General features: G+C 47.6%; 1 protein-coding gene across 1 annotated transcript in view; it reads right to left on the bottom strand.

Moving 5' to 3' along the window:
• The window catches only part of LOC137439100 (potassium voltage-gated channel subfamily KQT member 4), a 333803-nt gene that overhangs the window by 23000 nt on the left and 285902 nt on the right, over nucleotides 1-24901 (bottom strand). Inside the window, exons 7-11 of the mRNA XM_078767763.1 lie at nucleotides 23752-23847; nucleotides 23325-23422; nucleotides 16563-16786; nucleotides 15155-15266; nucleotides 1100-1231 (exon numbers count right to left, since the gene is read on the bottom strand). Of these exons, the coding sequence (XP_078623889.1) occupies nucleotides 1100-1231; nucleotides 15155-15266; nucleotides 16563-16786; nucleotides 23325-23422; nucleotides 23752-23847 (662 nt within the window). The remainder of the gene's footprint in view (nucleotides 1-1099; nucleotides 1232-15154; nucleotides 15267-16562; nucleotides 16787-23324; nucleotides 23423-23751; nucleotides 23848-24901) is intronic.

Raw genomic sequence — 24901 nt, forward strand, 5'->3', positions numbered from 1 at the left:
TCCAGTAATCTCTGTATGTCTGTGTGTTTGTCTGTGTGTTTGTCTGTTTGTCTGTGACCGCTGTTTCTCGACAACCACGAGTCCGATATACTTGAAACTTGCCAGATATATTGCTGGGGACCTGAGGATGTGCCTTTTCAAGGTTTCATATTAATCGGAGAAGTAGTTACCGAGCTATGTCCAAAAAACGATTCAACCAATCAGAGAGCAGCGAGCTATCACGTGTGCCGAACGTGGCGAACAGACTCTGCCTCGGACGGCACATTTGAGACGTATTCATTTATTTCACGTTGGCAAACTATTTTGGTGCTATGTTGGCGTTAAACTATGTTTTAAAACTAATTAAAACTAATTTGCGATTCATCGTAACTGCGATATGCGACCTTCCGGACAGTCAAATGAGGACGTCACTTCCGGACTTACGGATAGTCATAGTGACGACGTACTGATGCTGAACGTGGCGAGCAGACGCTGCCTCGGACGGCACATTTGAGAGCGTATTCATTTATTTGACGTTGCAATCTGTGTTGATTGTTGTAAGGTACGATCGATTGTAGTACACGTTTATAATAACTCTGCCGATACAGGCCCGATTAACTGCAGCGCCATCCGAGCTGCGGCGTCGGGACGATACATTCATTGTACGGTCACATCACGCACTTACGGGCACGCCCATGGGCCCATGGGCACGCCCATGCATGCATGGGCGAAGACATTTTTTTTTTTTTTTTGGCAAGGAACGGGCACCCACGTACGGGCACGTCCTAGTATCTATAATACCAGCACTAAAATAAATAAATAAAACCAGGTGATCTCCCACACCGTCTTGCTGAGCAATGGGGCGGAACTTGGACTGCACATGCACGTTTGCCCAGAATTTACTCCGGTTCCTCCCCATCTTGGTGAGGAGAGTGGTGGAGCTTGCATCAGGTAAGCAAACTCCGTTTTATACGTATATATACAGTACTGTCTATAGATATGTCTCTTATTTAGGTAGGTATGTACACACATTTCTCGGTCTGTATTTTAAAGGAAGCTATCTATATCAATTGCAATCTACATAGACCCTTGTGATCTCCAAGATCTCTAGATTTTGTACCTGAGTTGGAGATTCTTGATTCGGCTCAGCATCTCGAGGTGTCCGGCAGAATACTGCTCGATGACATCTTTGACATCATATGGACTTAAGGCCTCTCGGAACTTCCGCCGAGCAACGAGGAACCGCATGGTCCTGGGATGTTGTTGGAGAAATAAATTAAGTGATCATAAATGGTGCAAGTGGAAAACATTCTGGTGTCCAACTTCTATTATTCTCTTAGTCCATACTCTACAACCTCGAATTTCTAGAGATGCCAACTTTTTGGAAACAAAAACTGAAAATGTTAGGAACAGTGAGTGGAATTGTATCATATATCATGTTCTTGACTGAGCATCACCTTCACTGAGCAGTTCTGATAACGATCACACTTCGTCCTTGCAACACTGATCGGTTCATGAATTGCCGTGAGTTAGCGGATCAACTCGCTATAAGGGGCATGCTGGGCCCAAAAGCCATGCCATGCTGGGCCCATCATTGAAAATGATGATGTCATAGGTCACGTGGTTTGGCAGCCATCTTGGATAGAAAAACGAACCTTATCCGATCAACACGAAACTTCACAAACGTGATCCACGACCCATACATATGCAGAGTGATGGCATCTACCCATTGTGGGACTATGCGGAGGCATATTGGCGACACAGTCACATTGTTCTAGTTTTACAATGTTTTCTGACAGGTGAGATGGCAGGTGAGTTATCGCCAGCATCCTGACCAAATTATTTTATTTCTCACCAAATCAAGATAGAAATCGTGCGCTGAGTGCTCTCACTGCCTCAATGGCAAGCTATACACGCAGGTGTACCATAAACCTACTAACACAGACAAAGTATTGGATTACCGTTGTGGCCATCCCACCTGCCACAAAATAAGTTGTGTTCGCAGCTTAGTAGATCGTGCAAAAACACACTGCAGTGACCATGAACAACACCGGATGGAAATACTGCACGTCATCCAACTACTGCGAGAAAACCACTACCCAAATGCATTCATCAAATCTTGTTGCCGGAAATCCAACTACAACAACAACCATCCAACCACACCTCCACACACGGTGGCACTTCCATACATACAACACACTTCTGAAACCACAAACCGCATTCTACGTGAATACAACATCAACATCACCCACAAACCACAAACATCCTTACGAGCACAGCTGTCAAAACCAAAATACCAGGTTGTAGCGGTTACCGGTAGCATGACACAATTAACTTGCATCGGCGGATGACGCGAGCGGTCACGTGTCCGGACTCGCCCGGGCGTGTTCAGACTTGTCTTCCCGGGCGAACGCTTGCCTTGCATACCACGCCCCATTGAGAGACGTGGCTTATCTATTTGCATACCACGCCCCGCCTGAGAGGCGTGGCTTTGGTGTTGGGTTTTCTGATATATATTGCCGCCCAGTCGATGGGCTTATTCAGTGCTTTTGAGTTCGGTTGAGTGAGCTTGGAATAAACAGCTCAGAGAAACTTCATTCCTGGCGTCGTCCATTTTGTCCGATTTTTATCGTGCGAGCACAGCTCCCACAATTGGTGACCCCTTTCTACGAACACGGCGATGGAGTCAGCTGTAGCTTTGAAGCTCCCGGGCTTTTGGGAATCTCACGCGGCCGTTTGGTTTGCTCAAGCGGGCTCTCAATTCGCCCTGCGGAACATTACGGAGGACACGACGCGCTACCACCACGTGGTTTCCACGCTCAACACCTCCGCCGCGGCCCGGGTCCTGAGCTTCCTACAGCACCCGCCGGACGCCGACAAATACGGCGCGCTCAAAGGCCTACTCCTCGGTGCGTTTGGACTCACGGAGACCGAACGCGCACGACAACTACTACACCTCCCGGAGCTGGGCGAGGCCCGTCCGTCCGAAAGCATGGACCACATGCTTGCTCTTCTCGGTGACCACAGCCCGGACTTCCTCTTCCGCGAGCTGTTCCTCCAGCAGCTACCCGGGCAGGTACGCTTAGCTTTGGCTAATTCGCCCATCATGGACACTCGCGCCCTGGCCAAGGAGGCCGATAAATTTTTCTCGGCCAGGCGGCATGTCGGAGCGGCCGCATGGCACCTTGGGCCGAGCGAGGCAACGCCCGCGCCACGACCGGCGCCTCCACCGGCTGAGTCAGCCCCACTGACGGCTGCGGCCGCCGCGACGCCCCGTCGACCGAACCCGACGCGACCGCCGGAGCCTCCACCAGAGCGGACCATGTGCTATTACCACGCCAGGTTCGGGCAGAAGGCCAGAACGTGCCGCCCACCATGCACTTTCGGCGGGTCGGGAAACGACCAGGCCGGCGCTCGCTGCCTGCCATGAGCGTCGGCCATTCAGGCAGCCTTCTGTTTATCACGGACACGGAGTCCGGGCGGCGTTTTTTGTGTGACACCGGCGCTCAGCTGAGCGTGATACCCACCTCGGTGGAGGACAAACAGGCCGCGCTTTGTGGCTCCGCCATGGTCGCCGCAAACGGTTCCTCCATCCGCACCTTCGGTTCGCGCAGCGTCGCATTCTGCTTCGGGGGCCAGCGCTTCAGGTGGGACTTCATCACAGCGAACGTGCCCATGGCCTTGCTGGGTGCAGATTTTCTTTGTGCGCATGGGCTTTTGGTCGACGTCAAACGGCGTCGGCTCATCAACGCGGAGACCTTCAGCTCGCTCGCTTGCTCATTGAGCGGCTCCGCTCCGACCAAGCTAGCCTGCGTGCTCCCGGCCGTGGACGATTTCTCCCGCCTACTCGCCGAGTTTCCCGCCCTCACGCAGCCGACGTTTTCGGCCATCGCCGTCAAGTACGGCGTCGAACACCACATCCCGACCACAGGCCCACCGGTCTACGCCAGGGCTCGCCGCCTCGACCCGGCCAAACTCGCCATGGCGAAGGCGGAATTCGACGCGCTGGAGCGGTTGGGCATTGTGCGGCGCTCGAATAGCACGTGGGCCTCGCCCCTGCACATCGTGCCCAAACCAGGTGGCGGATGGTGACCATGCGGCGATTACCGCCGCCTCAATGACGCCACCACCCCCGACCGGTACCCGATACCACACATACAGGACTTTTCCACCCGTTTGGCAGGGTGGGTGATCTTTTCCAAGGTCGACCTTATTCGGGGCTACCACGAGGTACCTGTCCGGCCGGCCGACGTTCCGAAGACGGCTGTAATTACACCTTTTGGCCTCTTCGAGTTCCTCCGAATGCCGTTCGGCCTTAAGAACGCGGCCCAGGCCTTCCAGCGGCTGATGGACAGTGTGCTGCGCGATCTCACCTTTCTGTTCATCTACCTGGATGTTCAATCCCTGGTCTTGGGCTAGCGGCTAGGGTGCCAGCTTAGGATACCTAGGATCCTGGGTTCGCAATCCCGGTCGATCGCTGAATTAACGCCAGGGGGGTTGACTCAGCCTGTCATCCTTCTGAGGTCGGCTAATTGAGTACCAGTTCACTGGTAATTCCCTGCTTGTCGTAAAAGGCGACAAAAAGGGTTGGCGGCAGGAAGGGCATCCGGCCGTAAAACATTGCTTCAAAAAGGGGACCGAAAAACAACAACAACCACGGTCCCCGAAAAAGGCCAACCCCCGCTTGCGGGGATAAAATGGCCTCTGAAGGTGTTTTTTTTTTTTTTTTACCTGGATGACATTCTCATCGCCAGCACTTCCCGGGCGGAACACCTCGTCCACCTGCGCACGCTTTTCGAGCGCCTCGGCCAGCACGGCCTCATCATCAACCCGGCGAAATGCCAGTTTGGCGTAACGGCCGTCGACTTCCTGGGGCACAGCATCACGAAGCGCAGGGCCGTCCCGCTGCCTACAAAGGTGGAGGCAGTCACAAGTTTCCCGCGCCCCCGCTCCATCAAGGCCCTACAGGAATTTTTGGGGATGGTAAATTTATACCACCGGTTCGTGCCTCGCGCCGCCCAACTCATGCGCCCCCTGTACGAAGCCCTCCGGGGCAAGCCGGCCAAGCAAGTCATCGCCTGGACCACAGAGATGGACGCGGCGTTCACGGGTGCTAAGCTGGCCCTCGCCAACGTGACCATGCTGGCACACCCGACGCTCGACGCACCAATCTCCCTCACCACGGACGCTTCCGACTATGCGGTGGGCGCTGTGCATGAACAGTGGGTGAACGGGGCTTGGCAACCGCTGGCCTTCTTCAGCCGGCAGCTTCGCCCTAACGAGCGCAAGTATAGTGCTTTCGACCGCGAGCTCCTCGGCCTTTACCTGGCCGTTCGCCACTTCCGCCATCTTTTGGAGGGCCGCCCGTTCACGGCGTTTGTGGACCACAAACCCCTGGTCTTCGCCATGGCCAAGGTTACGGAGCCGTGGTCGGCCCGCCAGCAGCACCACCTATATATATATGGAGGAGAGGGGGGAGGGGGAGGGATGGGAGAGGAGAGGGGGGAGGGGGAGGGATGGGAGAGGAGAGGGGTGTGAGGGGGAGGGGGAGGGGGAGGGGGAGGGGGGGAGGGGGAGAGGGGAGGAGGGGGAGAGGGGAGGAGAGGGGGAGGGGGAGGAATGCTAGCAGAAGTACCCGGCATTGCCGGGTGGGGGAGGGGAGGAGGAAGAGGAGGGGAGGGGAACGGGGGGGAGGGGAGGAGAGGGGGGGAGGGGAGAAGAGGAGGGGAGGGGAGGAGAGGGGGGAGGGGAGAAGAGGGGGAGGAAGTACCCGGCATTCCGTGTATAAACGTGAGGGAGAAGAGGGGGGAGGGGGAGGGGGGAGGGGGAGGGGAGGAGAGGGGGGAGGGGGAGGGGGAGTGATGGGAGAGGAAAGGGGAGAGAGGGGGGAAGGGGGAGGGGGGAGAGGAGGGGGAGGGGGGAGGGGGAGGGGGCGGGGAGGGGGGAGGGGGAGGGCGCGCGAATCGTCGAATCAGCGCGCTGCTCTGCCACCGATTCAGAATATGGATCTAGAGATGAAAGAAAAAAAAACCTATGTGATGTGAATGGCAATGTTCCTCGCTGAAATGTGAAAAAAACGCAATCGAGCGGCAAGGAACATCACGTGATCGCTCTGAGCGATCGATTGCAACTCTGCGTCCTGTCGTGGGCATGGCCAACGTGGCCTCATGCTCCCAGGTGATTGGCTAACTCGAGCTCGAGAGAGCCATAATGCGCTACGTTATGGCAAAAAATATGGATCTAAAGATGAAAGGGAAAAAAACCTGTGTGGTGTGAATGGCAATGTTCGTCGCTGAAATGTGAAAAAAGGCAATTGCTTTTCGCTCTGAAATACGTGCGAACGCATAACTGAGTTAATGTCGGCAAGGAACACCACGTGATCGCTCTGAGCGAATCAGCGTGCTGCTCTGCGACCGGTCAGATTCCGTGCATAATATTCCTCGCTGAAATGCGCTGAGGTAAAAATATGGTTAAAAAATATTATGAAATCAATTTTTAGGTCAGCCATGTTCTTACCAGGCTCAATGGCCATGTCTGTGCCAAATATCAAGTACGTGAGCCTCTCCGTTTAGGAGTCTATCGGTAACATTACACACACACACACACACACACACACACACACACACACACACACACAAACTGTGTTTTATATATATAGATATATATATATATCTGTGCAGCGTCTGTCCTGTCCTGTGTTGTGTTGTCATGTCTTGTCTTGTCACTGAACTGCTTTCTCAAACTTTTGTGAAATCGTACCAAACTTCTGGTATGCACATATCTCTCCCGTCGGTGTGTCCTAAGGGTATTTTTTTTTGAAAAATTTTCCATTTTTTCTTTTTGGGGGGGGGGGGGATTTTTTGGGGGGAATTTTTTTTTTCAACTTCAATTGTTTATTAAATGTGATATCACGTATATTACAAATACATTTGTGCAAAATAATTGTCTGTATTATGATTGGTGTAAATCATGACAACACAGCAACTCAGGTACAGTCATTATTCTCAGCTAAAATAAGCCCTTCCTCAGTAACGACGCTCGGTGAGGCGAGCGCAGCGAGCCGAGCCAAGCTAGTACATATATATATATATATATATATATATATGTATACATACATACATACATACATACATACATACATACATACATACAGACATACATACATATATATATTTTGATATATATATATATGTATACATACATACATACATACATACATACATACATACAGACATACATACATATATATATTTTGATATATATATATATATATATATATATATATATATATATATATCTATATATATATATATATATATATATATATATATATATATATATATATATATATATATATATATATATATATATATATATATATATATATATATTGTTGCGGTTGTGCCATAAAGGCAAACTCCCTATAATTCGTTGCATGACAACATGTAGCCTACAGTAGTTAGTTATTTTCTTTTGAATGTAAAGATTAGCCCTTTCCCATTGTGTAGTAATCAAAACCAATATGCGTTGAAGTTAGACAGGATTTCAAACCCTCGTTGGTTAAGGGAAGCCATTTTTAATGAGCAGGAAGGTGTGACCAAAAGCACGGCCCACATGACCAATGGCGAGCCAGGAACCTGTCGCCATGATGTGACAAGCCTCAGCCACTGGGAGGCTCTGGAACATTTTGAAGGGTGTGGGCGGGTCTGGTAAAAGCCCACGCGGAGCGCATTATCATTCTCCTTGCCTGGGATTTCGCGTGCACAGGACGACCCTCTCTTTGCTTTTGGATTTTGCTGTGCTACACCACCTGTTCTGAACTCTTGTTGTGGATTTTGCCACCGTGGACGACCTCCTGCTCTGTTCTCTTTTTGCCATGTGGACGACACCCTGCTTTGGACTCTCCTGTTTTGGCTCCACTAGATGACACGTGTTTTGATCTTTGTGTTTGGTCGACCACCATCGCCTCTTTGCCGATCTTTTGCGCCATCTGGCTGACCTGCAAGCGTTGGCTTCTCCCATGACTCACCTGAGCCAAAGTTTGTCTGCCTACGTGGCAGCTTATCGACCTGTGCTGAAGTTCGTCCGTGCCGACTTCGAGGCAGCGGTTCGTGCTTCGGACCTTACCTCATCCAGGCTGCACGTCACGATCGAACTGCGGGCCACGCACAACCAGACCACGTGGTCAGCAGCAAGGCAATTCAGCACGTACATCAGTACGCCTTAACCAGTGTCTTTTCCCCTGTGTGAGAGTGAGTGTGTCAGAGTGTGAAGGCGCCAAGTCGGGGTTATTAGTAGGTAAGAGTTGGTAAGCTGTATCTTCGTCTCTGTTTCTCTGTGCCTTCTAAATAAATGGCTGTACATTTTGTTGTTACTTTCCAACCTGTTCTTTACGTCTTTTCTCCATTGGCCTAGCATCATCCGGACCGAATTTGGATAGACTCAGGTCCATAAATCTCGTGGGGTAATGCCGCTTTCTACACCGTGCAAATCCGCTCGGCACCCAAAAGGTGTGGGAAAGTGAGAGTTCGATCGCGCGGTTCTTCGGCACGCGCGTGCACCTTGATCCGTGCACCTTGAAGGTATTCGTGATTCTCCGGTATTAACCGAGGGGAATCACGCAACAAAATTGTTGTCGGGGGATTTTTGAACCCGGCCCCTGGTACCTCCGGCCCCCGCAACAAATTGTTGTCAGGAGTGGGGATTTGAACGCTTGAACCACGGGCAACAAATTGGTGTCCGGGAGTGGGTTTGGACCTGCAGTACACTTCACGTACTGCGAAATTTCGAGCGAGTGGAAATTTAGTTTAAAACAAATTTAAAAGAAATAAATTAAATTCGGATGATGTCGGGCCAAAACGTGCAGGTTCCTGTGGGAATAGAAAATGTAGAGAATGTTGAGAAGGAATTAATGGCCCAGGACACAGGCGAACAGATTGAACTTGGAGTTGATCACGGCACAGCAGGGAGTGAAGACAATGGAGGCGCTGTGCAAGCGGGGTTTGACATTGAGTTATTCATGACTCAAATGAAAGCATCCTTTGAGGTGCAAATGGAAAAGATGAGTGAGAAATCAACCAGGGAAATGAACAAAATTGGGTGATTGGATGGACACCATGAGAGAAGAGTCGAGATGTGAAATTAACAAAATGGGTGATCGAATGAGTAATCGGATGGACACCATGGGGGAGGAATTTGGGATTAAGATGGGCGAGGAGTTCACGGGTGCACGTGACGAGGTAAAGCGGAGTGAGATGTGCATCCAGCGAGGGTTGAAGGAGAGTACGGCCAAACTGACTGGGGAATGGAAGTATTGAAGCGGGAGGTAGAAAAACCGACGAAGGTTGTGTTGGGGCAGGAAATAGTAGAGGCGCAACGGGAAATAGAGGTAAAACAGAAGCTGGAGGAGGTGGAAAAAGGAATAATATAAATTGAGAAGACAGAAGAAGAGACAGGGAATGAATTACGGAAGGAATTGCAGGAATGTATGCAAGAGCGGTGCTCGCATCGTGATGAAGAATTTGCTAATCAAATAGAAAGATTGCAGGTTCTTGAAGAGGACCCGGAAAAGGGGGAGTCGCGAGGTGCGTAGCAATATCGGGAATGTGTTTGGTGCGATGGGGTGTTCAGCTGGCTTGGGGGAAAGGATAGACCTGGGAGTTCGTGAAGGGGCCATTGTAAGGGATGCGACTGAAACGGAGGGTGTGGAGAGAGTGTGCGCACCGGTGTGTGTGAGTACGGAGTGTGTGGAGAGAGTGTGCGCACTGGTGTATGCGAGTACGGAGTGTGTGGAGAGAGTGTGCGCACCAGTGTGTGCGAGTACGGAGTGGGTTGCGAGATATAATGATGCGGCTCAGGCATCGACGCCGAACGGGGTAGTGCTTAGTGAAACGAGTAGAGTACGCGAGCCCCCGATGAGTGGTGTACCATGGGGACCGGAGGGAATCGGTGCTGCGTTGGTCCCGCAAGGACCAGCGTGCATGATTCGTACCTCCGGCACCAGCACGGTATTGTTGGCACCGTACCGCGGCAAGAGTGATCGGCGGGTTTTGAGGGGTAATTTGGATTGTCGAAGGCATGCACCTTACCAGGTGAGGTGCTCCAACCGGGGCCGATTGGGTCTTCATGCATGGGACCGCAGGGCCCCGTGCAGGGATAGACCCCGGCACCTGGGACCACCAACACCCCCCCCCCACCCCCCATCGGATCGTCTATGCCGGCCGGATATCACCCCATACAGGCGACCAACCACCCTCATGGATCGCTCAGCCCTTAGAGGCCGAGCCGCGACCAAGTACCTCCATAGATGGGGGCTCATAGCTTAGAAGACTGGGGGGAGTATTGTGCCCCCCCCCCCCACATGGGGGTATGGTGGGGTGACAATACCCCATGATGGGGGTGCCCATGAGCACTAGATTAGGGGGATAGCATTGTTAGGCCCATGGAGGGGCTAGCAATGATTGCTCCAGGGGGGCACCAAAGCACTAGCTGAGGGAGGGCTAGGAGAATTTTTTTTTTTTTTTTTTTTTTTTTTTTTTTTGTATACAAGATCGAGGCTCGTGAAAGAGCGAACATTAATCACACAGAAAGACAAACCGACACATAAAACATATAACATAGGGAGCGGTAGACAAGATGAGGAGAGAGGGGGAAGGACACAAACACAACATTTGAGAGCAGGGACCGAGAGACATGGAGACATCGAGAGATCTGAGAGAGGGCGAGGGCTTTGGGGGGGGGGGCGTGGGAAGGGGGCAGTGGGAGAGGTATAAAACATATGGACACTGCCAGGACTTCCAGGAAAGAAGTTGGAATTTCAAACAAGGTGGATCTGGGGTGAATTAGCGGGGGTAGAAAAGATCAAGGTTTTGGATGGGGGAAGATAAGAGATGGTGGTGAACAGCTGTTTTAAAGACCTGGAGGGAGGAGTGGGATTGAAGGGAGTGAGGGAGTTTGTTCCAGAGGCGGGAGAAAAGAGGAATGAAAGAGTGAAGGTGAGCGGAGAGCCGAGATTTCGGCAGTTTAACCATCAGAGGGTTGCTGGCAGATCTTGTGCGACCTGTAGGAATATTTGGGGGACAGAGCACAGAGAGAGCTGGGGGTGCAAGGCCGGAGAGGAGTCGGTAGAAGACAGAAAGACCACCTACCTGCCTGCGGTGAGTGAGTGAAAGGCCATATTGTTAGGGATCTAGAGAGACCATAGGGACAGAGATTTAAGTAGTGACCATGAACATTAGTGGGGACGTAGAGAGTTTAGCTGGTTGTTAACAAAGGGTGTGCGTCGTGTAAAGGGATGACGGGGAAGCACGAGTTATAGGGGAAATCAGTTAGATAAATGATGCTGTGTGTAAGTGGGAATTGAATTATTATTATTTTTATTTTTTTTGTATACTGAATCGAGGCTCGTGAAAGAGCTAACATTTACTTCACAAACAAATCAACCAGAGAAACAAAATATATAAAAAGAGGGAGTGGAAGACAAGATGGGGAGAGAAGGGGAAACACACAAACACAACATTTGAGAGCAGGGAGATGTGTGGAAGGGAGAGGGCTTGGGGGGAGGAGGCATGGGAAGGGGGGGGGGGGAGGGAGAAGTATAAAACACAAGGACACCAAGGACTTCCAGGACAGAAATTGGTATTTCAAAAAAGTGGAATTGGGGTGAAATTAGCGGTGGTAGAAAATATCAAGGTTTTGGATGGGGGAAGATAAGAGATGGTGGTGAACAGCTGTTTTAAAGACCTGGAGGGTGGGGTGGGATTGAAGAGAGTGAGGGAGTTTGTTCCAGAGGCGGGAGAAAAGAGGAATGAAGGAGTGAAGGTGAGCAGAGAGTCTTGATTTTGGCAGTTTGACCATAAGAGGGTTGCAGGCAGATCTTGTCCGACCTGTAGGAATATTTGTGGGACAGAGCCCAGTGAGAGCTGGGGGGGGCAAGGCCAGAGAGGAGTCGGTAGAAGACGGAAAGACCACCAACCTGCTTGCGGTGAGTGAGTGAGAGGCCCCTGGAGTTAGCTTCATCGCGGGAGATTCCAATGATTCTGAATGCTTTGGTTTCAACAGCGTGAAGACGAGCTGTTGTGGAGTTGTGTTGTGGAGTGAAAATAAATGGTGTGGAATGCATGGTGCGAAAGATTGAATGGGGGGAGTGGAACCCATTCATGGAGACCCAGCGGGGTAGTTTAAAGTTAGATAGAGGGTACAGGTAAATTACCTGGATATTGACACCTGTGGTGCTGATTGTGGAAATAGTTTTTTTTTTGTAAGGTGCAGGAGGCAGTGAAATGGCTGGGTGTGTGGCTTATTAGTAGTAATCGTTATTGGGACACTCCATCACTGGTAGCTCGTCGGCCAGGTAAGGCTGCAGGTAGGCTCAGGGAGCCAGTTAGGTTAGTGTGAGTGGGGCCCGAGGATCCAGAGGATGGACCTGGGTTGCCCAATGCCAAGGTGGGCATCAGGGGGGTAAGCGCCAGGGAGGGCCTTCCCCAGGTAGGTTAGTGTGAGGAGCAGGCAAGCTCGGGAGGCAACTCCAGTGAACGGAGGGGTGCAGGTAGGTAGACCTGCTGGTAGTGCCACACGACCCAGCCCCAAAATTGTGCAAGGGCAGGAATAGAAAATTTGTGGGGTTAGACCCAAATTGAGGAGGGCCGATTGGCAGGGTACAGTTTAAAGAAGGCCGATTGGCAGGGTACAAACCCGGGGAGATTAAAATGTGTAAATGATGTTAGTGAAGTTAGGATTTTGTGAAGACCCCTTCGCACCATCCACAACCATCCACAAGGGGATGGATTTCGCACCACGGGGCTCAATGTTTGATTGGTAAGATGCATCACGACGTGAGTACGAAACATTGTGTTCATTCCGCCTTTCCTTCCTGGGAGAACCTGGGGGGAGTTGGGGACGAATTTGGAATAAAGAGGGGGACGTGGGAGACAAGACGTAGAGACGAATTGTAAATACAAGGAGGGCTAGGGTAGTGTAGTTAACGGTGGGGGCACGAACGGGCAGGGCCAGGCTCGAGTTCACTCTGCCGGCATTCCTCTCACCGCTTGTCATACCTGTGTTTTGCATGTGCCACCGTGTCTTTTCCTTTTTGCTCGTTGCGTCTTCTCTTCCTCCCCAATCCAGGACCATCACGAGGACTTACCTTGCCATCGCAGCATCTTGCTGCCATCCACACTCACATCCATCCATCCATCACCTTATGGACCACTGGCTCAGTGGCCACACCCATTTCCATTGTTGCACCTCTTGGCTGCCTCATCATCTTTCCACACATGGATCACCTGTTGAGTGGCATTGACGCCACACATTTTGACCATGTTTCGAGTGGCCCTGCTCAAGAAATAAAAAGTGATCCATGTGTGCAATTGTGAAGATTTAGATGGCCCTGATCTTCAAATGCCCTTTATGCCGGTCAGGACCAGCTGGTTTTTGTTCGCCCACCTACCAAGGCAAGAAGCCAATCCAGCAGCAGAATATGACTCCAGCAACAAGTGCTCCAAGTTTTATTCCTCAAGTCCAGGTCCTGGGTCATAGTTTTTGTAAAATAAATTGTGTTTGGTGTAAAATGTAAAAATGTTGCCCACCGGTTATGTGTTTAGTTTCAAACTTCCGGCAATACGTGAACAGTATAAGGTTGTGGGTGTGAATCTGTTAGGTAGTTTCTCAACGCATTAGGAGGGACATATTAGTTTTAAAATGTACATTTAAATGTTTAAGAAAATAAAATTTTAAAAATGTCGCACACATTGGGATTAGAGTTTAAAATGTTAGGGGAATCACATCTATGTGTCACACTAATAGTAATGTTTAAAATAATGCCAGCTCACCCCAGCCGCTTGATGTGGACGACTCGGGTCAAGTCTTGGTGAGAGAAGGGGGTAGTGTTGCGGTTGTGCCATAAAGGCAAACCCTCTATAATTTTTTGCACGACAACATGTAGCCTGCAGTAGTTAGTTATTTTCTATTGAATGTGAAGATTAGCCCTTTCCCATTGTGTAGTAATCAAAACCAATATGCGTTGAAGTTAGACAGGATTTCAAACCCTCGTTGGTTAAGGGAAGCCATTTTAATGAGAAGGAAGCCGGCAGAATTGCCGGCAGAATTGCTGGTCCAAAGCAGGGCCAGCAGTGGACGCTTTATGATAGACCATACCGTACTTGGACCAACTGCCTTATCTGCAATGATGTGGATGTCAAACATCCCGTATTAATTCAAAGAAAACTAGAACGGAACTCAGTAGAGCGCATACCTCCTTACGCCTCGTGAACAATTTACGTTTTGTATCCCACTGATGGGCCAGATCTGGATTCGGACCTGAACCAAAATCGAAACGATTAGTCCTTTTCACACACACAACCTCTCCAACAAGTTTCGTCCAAATCCATCCATAACTTTTTTGAGATATCCTGCTATATGTTGGTTTTAACCCTCTATCCCAATGGTGAAGAATCACTTAAAAAATTAAATAATTCTCATATCCGAATCCATATTCAGATCTTCACGAAAATCGAATCGATTCTTCCTCGTCACACACACAACCTGTCCAACAAGTTTCGTCAAAATCCATCCATAACATTTTTGAGATATCCTGCTATATGTTGGTTTTAACCCTATATCCCAATGGTAAAGAATTACTTTAAAAATTAAATAATTCTCATAACCGAATCCATATTCAGATATTCACGAAAATCGAATATGTTTGTCCTTGTCAGACACCAAACCGGTCCACCAAGTTTCGTCCAAATCCGTACACAACTTTTTGAGATATCGTGCTATGTATCGTTTTTGGCGAAATCTCCCAATGGTGAAGAATCACTTTAAAAATTTTATTAGCCGGATCCGGATCCGAATCTTCACCAAAATCTAAGCATTTCGTCCTTGTCACACACACAACCTCTCTGGCAAATTTCGCCCGAATCCGCCCACAACTTTTTGAGATATCTTGTTCAGACAAAGAGACAGACAAAGAGACAGACAGGGGTGAAAACATAACCTCCATCCACCTTTGGTAGCGGAGGTAAAAATTTGAGCTAGTAGTGTGGCCACGTACACATTTTTATTGAAGAGCTGAATGTGGGCGTGATGTTTCATGTCATGTGCTCAATTACCTCTTCTAAGCACCAATTTCCTTTTTCTTTCCTCGTTAAAGAGCTCATCGATATTGGAAGCTCACCTCACCGCTCTGATGACCATCTTCATGGCAGGAGTAAGGTCTGCGACGGATATTTGGCAGTGGCAGTTCCGCAGTTCTGAATTATCATCGACTGCCAGATTGGTATATCCTCCTGGCAGGCACAGCACAAGAAGAATTGAGAAAGAACAGAAAAGAAAGCAAGACGAGTCTTGAAATCAAAAAGATTTCACAGGGAGCCATCTATTTTACCTGCACAAATATGACAGATTTATTTAACCTCCCCCTGCCCACCTAGCCACCACCCTCCCATTCCCTAAATATCTCTTCCTTCTCCCCCACTCCTTTCTCTGCTGTAATTCTGCCTTTTCTTCATTTTGATTTTATCGACCCACCCCTGAAAAACAAGTGGAACATGTCTTTCAATCCAGACAAATCTCACACTCTTACGATGTCTCTCCGAAAAGACCGACTGGACAACCCTCCCATCCACTTTCTCAACAATCCTCTCCAAGAAGTTCTGTCACTCAAGCTTTTGGGTCTCACTATCTGCCATGATCTTTCCTAAGAAAACGACATTTCCAAGCTGGCCTCCAAAGCTGTTCTCCCCTCTGGGCCGGTGCTCCTGCCTCACACCGAGCTCGTCTTCACGCTGTTGAAACCAAAGCTTTCAGAATCATTGGAATCTCCCGCGATGACGCTATCTCCGAGGTCCTTTCACTCACTCACCGCAGGCAGCTTGGTGGTCTTTCTGTCTTTTACCGACTCCTCTCTGGCCTTGCTCCCCCAGCTCTCTCTCTGGGCTCTGTCCCCCAAATATTCCTACAGGTCGCACAAGATCTGCCTGCAACCCTCTTATGGTTAAACTGCCAAAATCTAGACTCTCTGCTCACCTTCACTCCTTCATTCCTCTTTTCTCCCGCCTCTGGAACAAACTCCCTCACTCTCTTCAATTCCAATCCTCCCTCCAGGTCTTTAAAACAGCTGTTCACCACCATCTCTTATCCTCCCCCATCCAAAACCTTGATGTCTTCTACCCCCATTAATTCACCTCAGATCCACTTTTTTGAAATACCGACTTCTTTCTTTCCTGGAAGTTCTAGCAGTGTCCATGTGTTTTATACCTCCACCCCCCGCCCCCAGCCCCCCGCCTTCCCATGCCTTCTCTCCCCAAGCCCCCCCCCTTCCCACAGATCTCCCAATGTCCCTGTTCTCTACCGTTGTTGTATTTGTGTGCTTCCATCTTGTCTCCCGCTCCCTTTATTGTATGTTTTGTGTGTCCGTTTTTTTTTTTTGTGATTGATGTTAGCTCTTACACGAGCCTCGATCTTGTACACAAACCCCCCCCCCCCCCCCTCTCCTCCATTCTATCAATAGATGGCCCTCAAATGGAACTGTGGAAAGACGGAGGGGGTGAAAGGGAGAAAAACAATGTAAATAATCCCAAGACCTTCTGTGGAGAACTGTCTACTGCTGTTGTTGCGAAGACGTAGAGAAGGGCGGAAGAGTGAGCAGTCATTAAAACTCCAGCTCTTGTAGACCCGAGTAGGACTGGCGTCCAGTGCAGTGTCGGCGCTCGGTGACCGGCTCACGGAGGTCGTCGAGAGTCGTTGCGAGGTCAAACGAACTCCTGGACTGGCCAGGCGGACCCGTTCCCTGAAGCTGGGCTTTGGCCTATGGGTATAACATGTGGACCAGGATTTCGTATGGATAATCGTGATCGATTTGGACTCTGCTCGTCTCTTTCTGTTTCAATCTACATCTCCTTTTCAGTAAACCTTTTAATGCAGTTTCCATGACTTATAGTTACAAAATGAACTGAAATATTTAAACCATTCTTGAGCAATTATGCAATATACAATCTTTCATTGTTGTGATTAACAAAAGTTATTAGGGTATGAGTTCAAGCTCCTGTCGGTAGGTAACAGCAGGTGGGTTGACTCAGCCTGTCATCCTTCCGAGGTCGGCAAAAAGACTACCAGTTTACTGGGTTCTGGGGGCACTGCATCAGTGGCAGAGCTGCACTTGCAGAAATGTTGCAACCAGCAGCCATAGGATGCATACAAAATATTTACTGCTACGATTACTACTACTACCATTTAACAGCCCCAATTATTCACAACTTCTTGAGGAGTAGGCCAGGGAACATTTTTGGCCCACGTTTTTTACGAATCGGCAGGAATTTGTTCAGGATGCCGGAAATAACTCGCCTACTCTTCGTGGAAGACACCAAGTAATCTTTAACGTCGACCAGAAATCAGTGCTATGGTACACGGGTCCTCCAGCTTAATGTCCTCCTGATGGACAGCACACAAGTGGATGGACCGCCTGCGAAACACCAGGGTGACAGTTTATAGATTCGAACCAGGGCTGTACCGCTCGGTGGTGAGTGTGCATACCTGGAGGCTATCCTGCCAGGCCACTCTGATAAATACAGTAATTGCAATGGTTAAGGTCAGCCCATAAAGATGGCAAGCATGGCAAAGAGTGACGGACTCTCCAGTTGGCATGAAAGATCCTGACGCACCAACACCAACCAATGCGAAAACCGGCACGATATCTCAAAAAGTTATGGACGGATTTGGACGAAACTTGGTGGACACGTTGGGTGTGTGACGAGCCCGAACCGATTCGATTTTGGTGAAGATCTGAATATGGAGTTGGATACGAGTATTATTTAATTTTTTTAAAAAGTAATTCGTCACTATTGAGAGATCGGGCCAAAAGCGATATATAACATGATATTTTAAAAAAGTTGTGGACGTGTTATGACTAAACTTGGGGATGAGTTGGTTTGGTGACAAGAACAAGCCGATTCGATTTTGGTTCAGGTCTGAATCCAGATCCGGCCTATCAGTGGTATACAAAACATAAACTGTTCACCTGGCGGAGACATGCGCTCTACCGAGGGTCGTTCTAGTTGATAATGAAAACAAAAATCAAGGGAGGCACAAAAAGCTCCCTTCCCTTTTTATGGGATCGTTTCTCTGCATGCCACTTCAACATGGGGACTGAAAATTCGTTTCTCGGCTTCTACTGGACAAAATCGGCTGCGAAATTTCAGATGTGAATGCTTTGTGCGTTGAGGTAATATGTTCCAAATTTCAGCAACGTCCGTTTATGCATTCTTGAGTTGTATTTAGAAAACCCTCGAAATCTCGTTGGTGTCCGTCCATCCATCTGCCAAAAATGTGTTGGCGCTCATATCTCAAGGGCTATACATTGAAACTAGCTGAAACTTGGAATATACATCGGCCAATAATCTCATTAATGGCTTTCAAAACAAATTCCACTTAAGTGCCATAGTTTTTGTTTTAAAATTAAATATATATAAATATATATATATACATAAACTGAACATCAAAAGAAACTTATCACTTTCATGTTTTGAAATGTGCAGCTTTACAAACACGTTTCTTCAATTGTAATGGCTGATGATGTAATGGGAACTTCACTTCAATCACCTGGTTGATCAACAATGGCATGCTTGAGTGGTTCTGTATGGGGATCTTTCCCTTTAAATAATGACCCTCATAATGAAATCCTTCAGTTCTCATGGTTAGACATTCATTTACTGCTGTCTATAGTCAATCTAGAGGCTTCTAACAGGGAAAAAAACAAGAAAATTCAGATGCCACACTTGCCATATGAACAACGTTTAAGGGCAATTTGGATGCTTGAGGCTGGTGTAAGCCAGCGAATAATTGCCCAACGTCTTGGTTGCTCACAGCCTGCAATTTCCAACCTGGCCAGGCGTTATGGTGAAACTGGAACTGTGAATGATGGTCCATGAAGAGGAGGACCATGGGTAACCACCCCATACCAAGACCGCTGGATTGAGCTGCAGCACCTTCGTGATCGTTGCCGCCCTGCGACACAAACAGCTGCAGTGAAAAAAGGTCGCCACAACAACCGCATCAGTATCTCTACTGTGTGGAGGCGCTTGAGAAGTCGGGGCCTGATGGCAAGACGTCCTTGCAGAGGTCCAGTGTTGGAACGCAGTGCATCGGCGGAACAGACTAAAATGGTGTCTGCAGCATTGCCGCTGGACACAGCAACAGTGGAGTGCAGTCTTGTTCAGCAATGAGTCCAGCTTTTGCCTCCATGCTGCTGATGGGCATCAACGGGTATGGCGCAGAGGTGGGGAAAGGTATGCATCATGCTGTATTCGCCAGATCAATCGTTGGGGAGGACCCAGTGTGATGATATGGGCCGGCATTTCCACCCGTTTCAGGACACTTCTGGTCGTCATCGAAGGCATTCTCACTAGTCAGCATTATGTCAATGAAGTTTTAAGACCTCATCTGCTGCCATTTCTCCAGGCTCATCCTGACATAGCAGTTTTCCAGCAGGACAACGCTCGACCCCATGCTGCTTGCCTGACCACCAACTTCCTCCAGGAACAGGGTGTTGAAATGATGCCGTGGATGCCTTATTCCCCTGACCTCAATCCCATTGAGCATTTATTGGATGAGCTTGGTCGACGACTTGCATCGAGGAGATCAACGGTTGCCAATCGGCAAATGCTTATTCAAGGATTGCAGGAGTGGGACAGACTTCCCCAGGACCGCTTCAGACGCCTGGTACAGAGCATGCGTCGGAGGTGTACAGCCTGCATCACAGCTCAGGGAGGACACACACAATATTGAGGACTGCTGTCATTCTGTCCTTGACTGTTAGGAGTGTTGTGTCCATTCCTGAGTCATTTTGTTTTGACTGTATTCCGGTACGTGCCTTTGTGTTGCAGTGCTGTGACTTTTATTGCACCACCCCTTGTGATGTTAATGCTTTAATGTTTTTTTGTGATTGAGGCAACCTCTTGTTTATTGACGTGTTTAGTAAAGACAGCTGAACTTTACCTGTGTGTTCAAATATTTTTCATTTTTGCGTGGAGGATTTCAATGAATGCCCTTCTAAAGATTTGCTAAGTTTCTTTTGATGTCGAGTATATATATATACAGTCATGTGAAAAAGTAAGTACACCCCATGTAAAGTTTTGACTTTTTCAACATATTTCAACATACAGGTATTTGATCTTCATTGCAACAATATTGATAGATAAAGGTGATATAATATAACAAATATCATGAAACATTTACATTTTGTAGTCCATTGTATAATTTAAATAAACATAAATGCAAATTTCGCATGTGGAAAAAGTAAGTACACCCTTGGCTCTGATAGGTGGTATTGCCCCCTTTGGCAGAAGCAACCTCAAGTAGGCGTTTCGTATAACTGTCTACCAGTCTCTGACATCGACTGGGAGAAATTTATTGCCCACTCCTCCATGCAGAATTCTTTCAGCTGTGCGATGTTTGAGGGGTTTCTTGCATGCACAGCTCGTTTCAAATCCCCCCACAACATCTCAATGGGATTTAGATCCGGGCTTTGACTTGGCCATTCCAGAACCCTCCATTTCTTTCTTTTCAGCCATTCCTTGGTGGATTTACTGGTATGTTTAGGGTCATTGCCATGTTGCAAAGTCCACCTTCGGTTGAGCTTCAACTTTCCGACAGATGGCCTCACATTATCCTCAAGCACCCTCGGGTACAATGAAGAATTCATAGTGGATTCCATGATTATGAGCTGCCCAGGCCCTGATGCAGCAAAGCTGCCCCAAACCATAATATTTCCAACACCATGCTTTACAGTTGGTATCAGGTTCTTGTGGTCAAATGCTGTCTTTGGTTTTCGCCAAACATGTCTTCTGGTACTGTGGCCAAATACCTCTACCTTTGACTCATCTGTCCAGACCACATTGTTCCAGAAGTGCTGGTCTTTGCCTAGGTGTTCATTGGCAAACTTTCTTCTTGCCCTGATGTTCTTTCTGGACAGCAAAGGTTTCCTCCTGGCACACCTCCCATGTAGATCAAATTTGTGCAGCCTCTTTATAATGGTAGACTCGTGCAATTTGACATCAACAGTGGCAAGAGCTACCTGTAGGTCGCGTGATGACATTCTGGGGTCCTTCGAGACTTCTTTCAGCATCTTGCGGTCTGCTCTCGGGCTGAACTTGCTGGGGCGGCCTGGCCTGATCAAGTTGGAATCTTCTCCACTTGTTGTTTGGAATCTTCTCCACTTGTAGATGATCTTCCAGCCAGTCGAATGATTGATTTCAAATTGTTTGGAGATCTTTTTAAATCCCTTCCCAGACTCGTAGGCATCGATAACCTTCTTTCTGAAGGCCTCAGAGAGCTCTTTTGATCGAGGCATGGTGACGCCGCACACTTCAACAACAAAGAGTAAACCAAACTAAATGTCTGAGGTTTAAATAAGACAGGTTCCTCCAAGATCCTGTCTAACGATGTTCTAATCATTTGCACCTGAGCGGGTGCACCTGATTCTAATTTTAGGTATTTGAAGTAGGGATAAATGTCGGGGTGTACTTACTGTTTCCACATGCGAAATTTGCATTTATGTTTATTTAAATTATACAATGGACTACAAAATGTAAATGTTTCATGATATTGTTGAAATGAAGATCAAATAGCTGTATGTTGAAATGTGTTGAAAAAGTCAAAACTTTACATGGGGTGTACTTACTTTTTCACGTGACTGTATATATTTATTGTTGTTGCCCCAAATATTTGCAAGATGTAGGGCACCCTACATCTGGCAAATAAAATACATTTATTTCTTCATGCAGCTGTATGAATCAAATTGGCGCCCCTTTATATGAACTTTTCGAGAGCATTACTTGGTTTCTCCTAAGAACACACTAACCCTAACCCTAAGACCAGCATGCACACGAGATTTTTTGAATGTCCCTTATTTTCTCTTGTTTGGCATTTACTATAAGCTATGGAATTTTTCTATTTTCTAGTGTCCATTCTTTTCTGTACTTTGCCACATTGCACTTTTGATATAAAGGGCCTTTTCTATGCCCATGACATTTTCCCCAATATAATAGGACCATATATTTCAGTACACAGGAGAATGAAGTAAAATATTGTGAGTAATTTGTGGAAAGCATGCAACATGAACATGTTAAGTGATCCAAGTCACAGAGGACTTGCATCAATAACACTTGCGGCAACAAGGAAGGCCAAGCAGAAGCATTATGCACATTCCATATCAAAATCTATTATTTATGGTTCACATAAAAGGGCATCCAAGTGGAAGATCATAATGATTAAATGGGTGTGCAGGCCAAAATACATTAAACAAAACTATTGAGTGACATGTAATGTTGCACATTAGGTGAAATTAATTGGTACTATCCTTTTGATATATGGGGCCTTATATTTATTATTTATGTACCAGCAGAGGGTGGCTGGGAGGGGGCTCAATTGAGAAAAGGAAGAGCGGGGATGATAGGAAAGAGAAAGGTAGAAAAAGAAAAAGAGTAAATAAAAAGGTAAAGGGAAGGGAATGGGGGAAGAGTAGGGAGATGAGGAAAAATGAAATAGGGTTTGGAGGAGACGACGAGGAGCACAAAGGAATGGCTGGCAATCAATATGAATCAAATCAATATGAATCATGAATAAAATCAATGTGAATGGATGATATGAATGGGCAATCCAAAAATTCCACCATATTTGTGTCGCATCATTTCCATTCATACAAAAACTTCCACCGGCTGCGAGTAGCATCATTTTCTGGTGGGAAGGGCACACCTGTTATGCTGATGCAGTGCCCCCTGCATGTTAGAGCAGAAATTTGGAATTTGGCCAGGGTACCGGCAATAACTGACATACTCAGCAAATGACACCGTGAGATCTTTAACGCCCACCAACTAATGTTGGCATCGGGGATTCGCAGTTTAACGTCATTCTGATGCATGTCGCAGCCATTGATGCCTCGCCCTGCCTGCGAAACATCAGGATGACATTTTATAGCTGGGCCGAGATTGGAACCCAGGCTAAGCTCAGAAGGGAATGTGCATACCCATCGAGTCTAGGCTATCCTGCCATCGCCAAATAGTGAGCTGACGTGCCATACAGTACCTCTTTAAATCGACTCAATGAGTAGTCTATTTCAGTAGAGCAAACTCTTCATCGCAAACTCGGTTTATCTTCATTTAGCAATGTATATTTTACTATTATCTTCTTTACAGTTTACTTTATTCTTTAATAGACAAGTTGACAAACTAAACTTTGCAACACATTCATTTATTAATTAATTAATTGCCTTATTTATTTATTTAATTAATTAACCCTCCTTCACTCCCAATTCCCCACTCCTACTTTTTTTTTTACTTAAAGGGACTTACTGCATGGGACTGCTACAGGTGTGCAGAACACGCATGTGGGTTCTCCAGGTGCTGGGAGAGAGTGGTCGCTCAATCGCAGCGTAACATCGCCATGCGCACTGCCCTCACAACACACGACAAAAACAAGCAAAAAAAAACCCCACAAAAGAGTAAGTAATATCTGTACAACAAATCCCAGAGTACCTCCTGTCCTAGGTAATAATTTCAAGACCTTCAATCCAGTTTGATGTGTCCTAAAAGATGTCAGATTGAAAAGATTTTATTTGAACAAAAATTGGTGGTGATTATTAGTTGTACATATAAGCTGTCTGGAAACCACTAAATCAGGACAGTTGTACAATTATAGATGCAAAGAGGAGAGCAGAGGGCCATGATTTCATTGTGCGGTGTCAGGTACACTTTGATGTAAGGAACCTGCATCACACACCTGCATGAGGAAGGCAGCAGGTATGCGCCGTTTCTCAAAGTGCTTTTGGCGGTGCTGCTCCTGCACCTTCAGTGCAAACCCCGACCCCAGAATTCCCTGATTTACAAGGAGGGAAAGGGGAAGGGGACAATAAATTGGTGAGAATAAACTTGGGAAAGGGAAGGGACTGAGGTGGGAATGGGGGAAAAGGAAATGTGGGGTATAAGCAATTGGACCACATTGTCTGTCTGTCCGTGTGTTTACAAACGTCAGTTTCCGATCGAGGAACAACTTAATTTCAATTGAATGTTATATTTTGAACTCGAATCTGTTGAAAAATGAACCTCTAGTTTAACATTACTTTGGCTCTGAATTTGGCAAATTGTATGAAATCTTGATCATATCGCATATGCGCAGAGAGGAGTGAGATGGAATATTGACCAAATGGCGCACGCGCAGAGAGGAGTGAGATGGAATATTGACCAAATGGCACACGCACAGAGAGGAGTGAGATGGAATATGAACCAAATCGCGCATGCGCAGATAAGAGTCAAATGGAATCTTGACCATATCACGCACGTGCAGAGAGGAGTGAGATGGAATCTTGACCAAATGGCGCACGCGCAGAGAGGAGTGAGATGGAATATTGACCAAATGGCACACGCACAGAGAGGAGTGAGATGGAATATGGACCAAATCGCGCATGCGCAGATAAGAGTCAAATGGAATCTTGACCATATCACGCATGCGCAGAGAGGAGTGAGATGGAATCTTTTACCATATTGTGCACGCGCAGAGAGGAGTGAGATGGAATATTGACCACATCGCGCATGCGCAGATAGGAGTGAGATGGAATCTTGACCAGATCACGTACGCCCAGAGAGGAGTGAGATGGATTCTTTATCATGCATGCGCAGAGAGGAGTGAGATGGAATATTGACCACATCGCGCATGCGCAGATGTGTTTGTGTGCTTCCCCTTTTCTCCCCATCTTGTCTGCCGCTCCCTCTTTTTGTGTATTTTGTTTGTCTGGTCGATTTGTTTGTGAAGTAAATGTTAGCTCTTTCACGAGCCTCGATTCAGTATACAAAAAAAAAAAAAAAAAAAAAAAAGGAGTGAGATGGAATCTTGACCAGATCACGTACGCCCAGAGAGGAGTGAGATGGATTCT

This window comes from Myxine glutinosa, chromosome 13 (assembly GCF_964187855.1).
Source record: "Myxine glutinosa chromosome 13, kmMyxGlut1.1, whole genome shotgun sequence".
In the NCBI taxonomy this organism is placed as follows: domain Eukaryota; kingdom Metazoa; phylum Chordata; class Myxini; order Myxiniformes; family Myxinidae; genus Myxine; species Myxine glutinosa.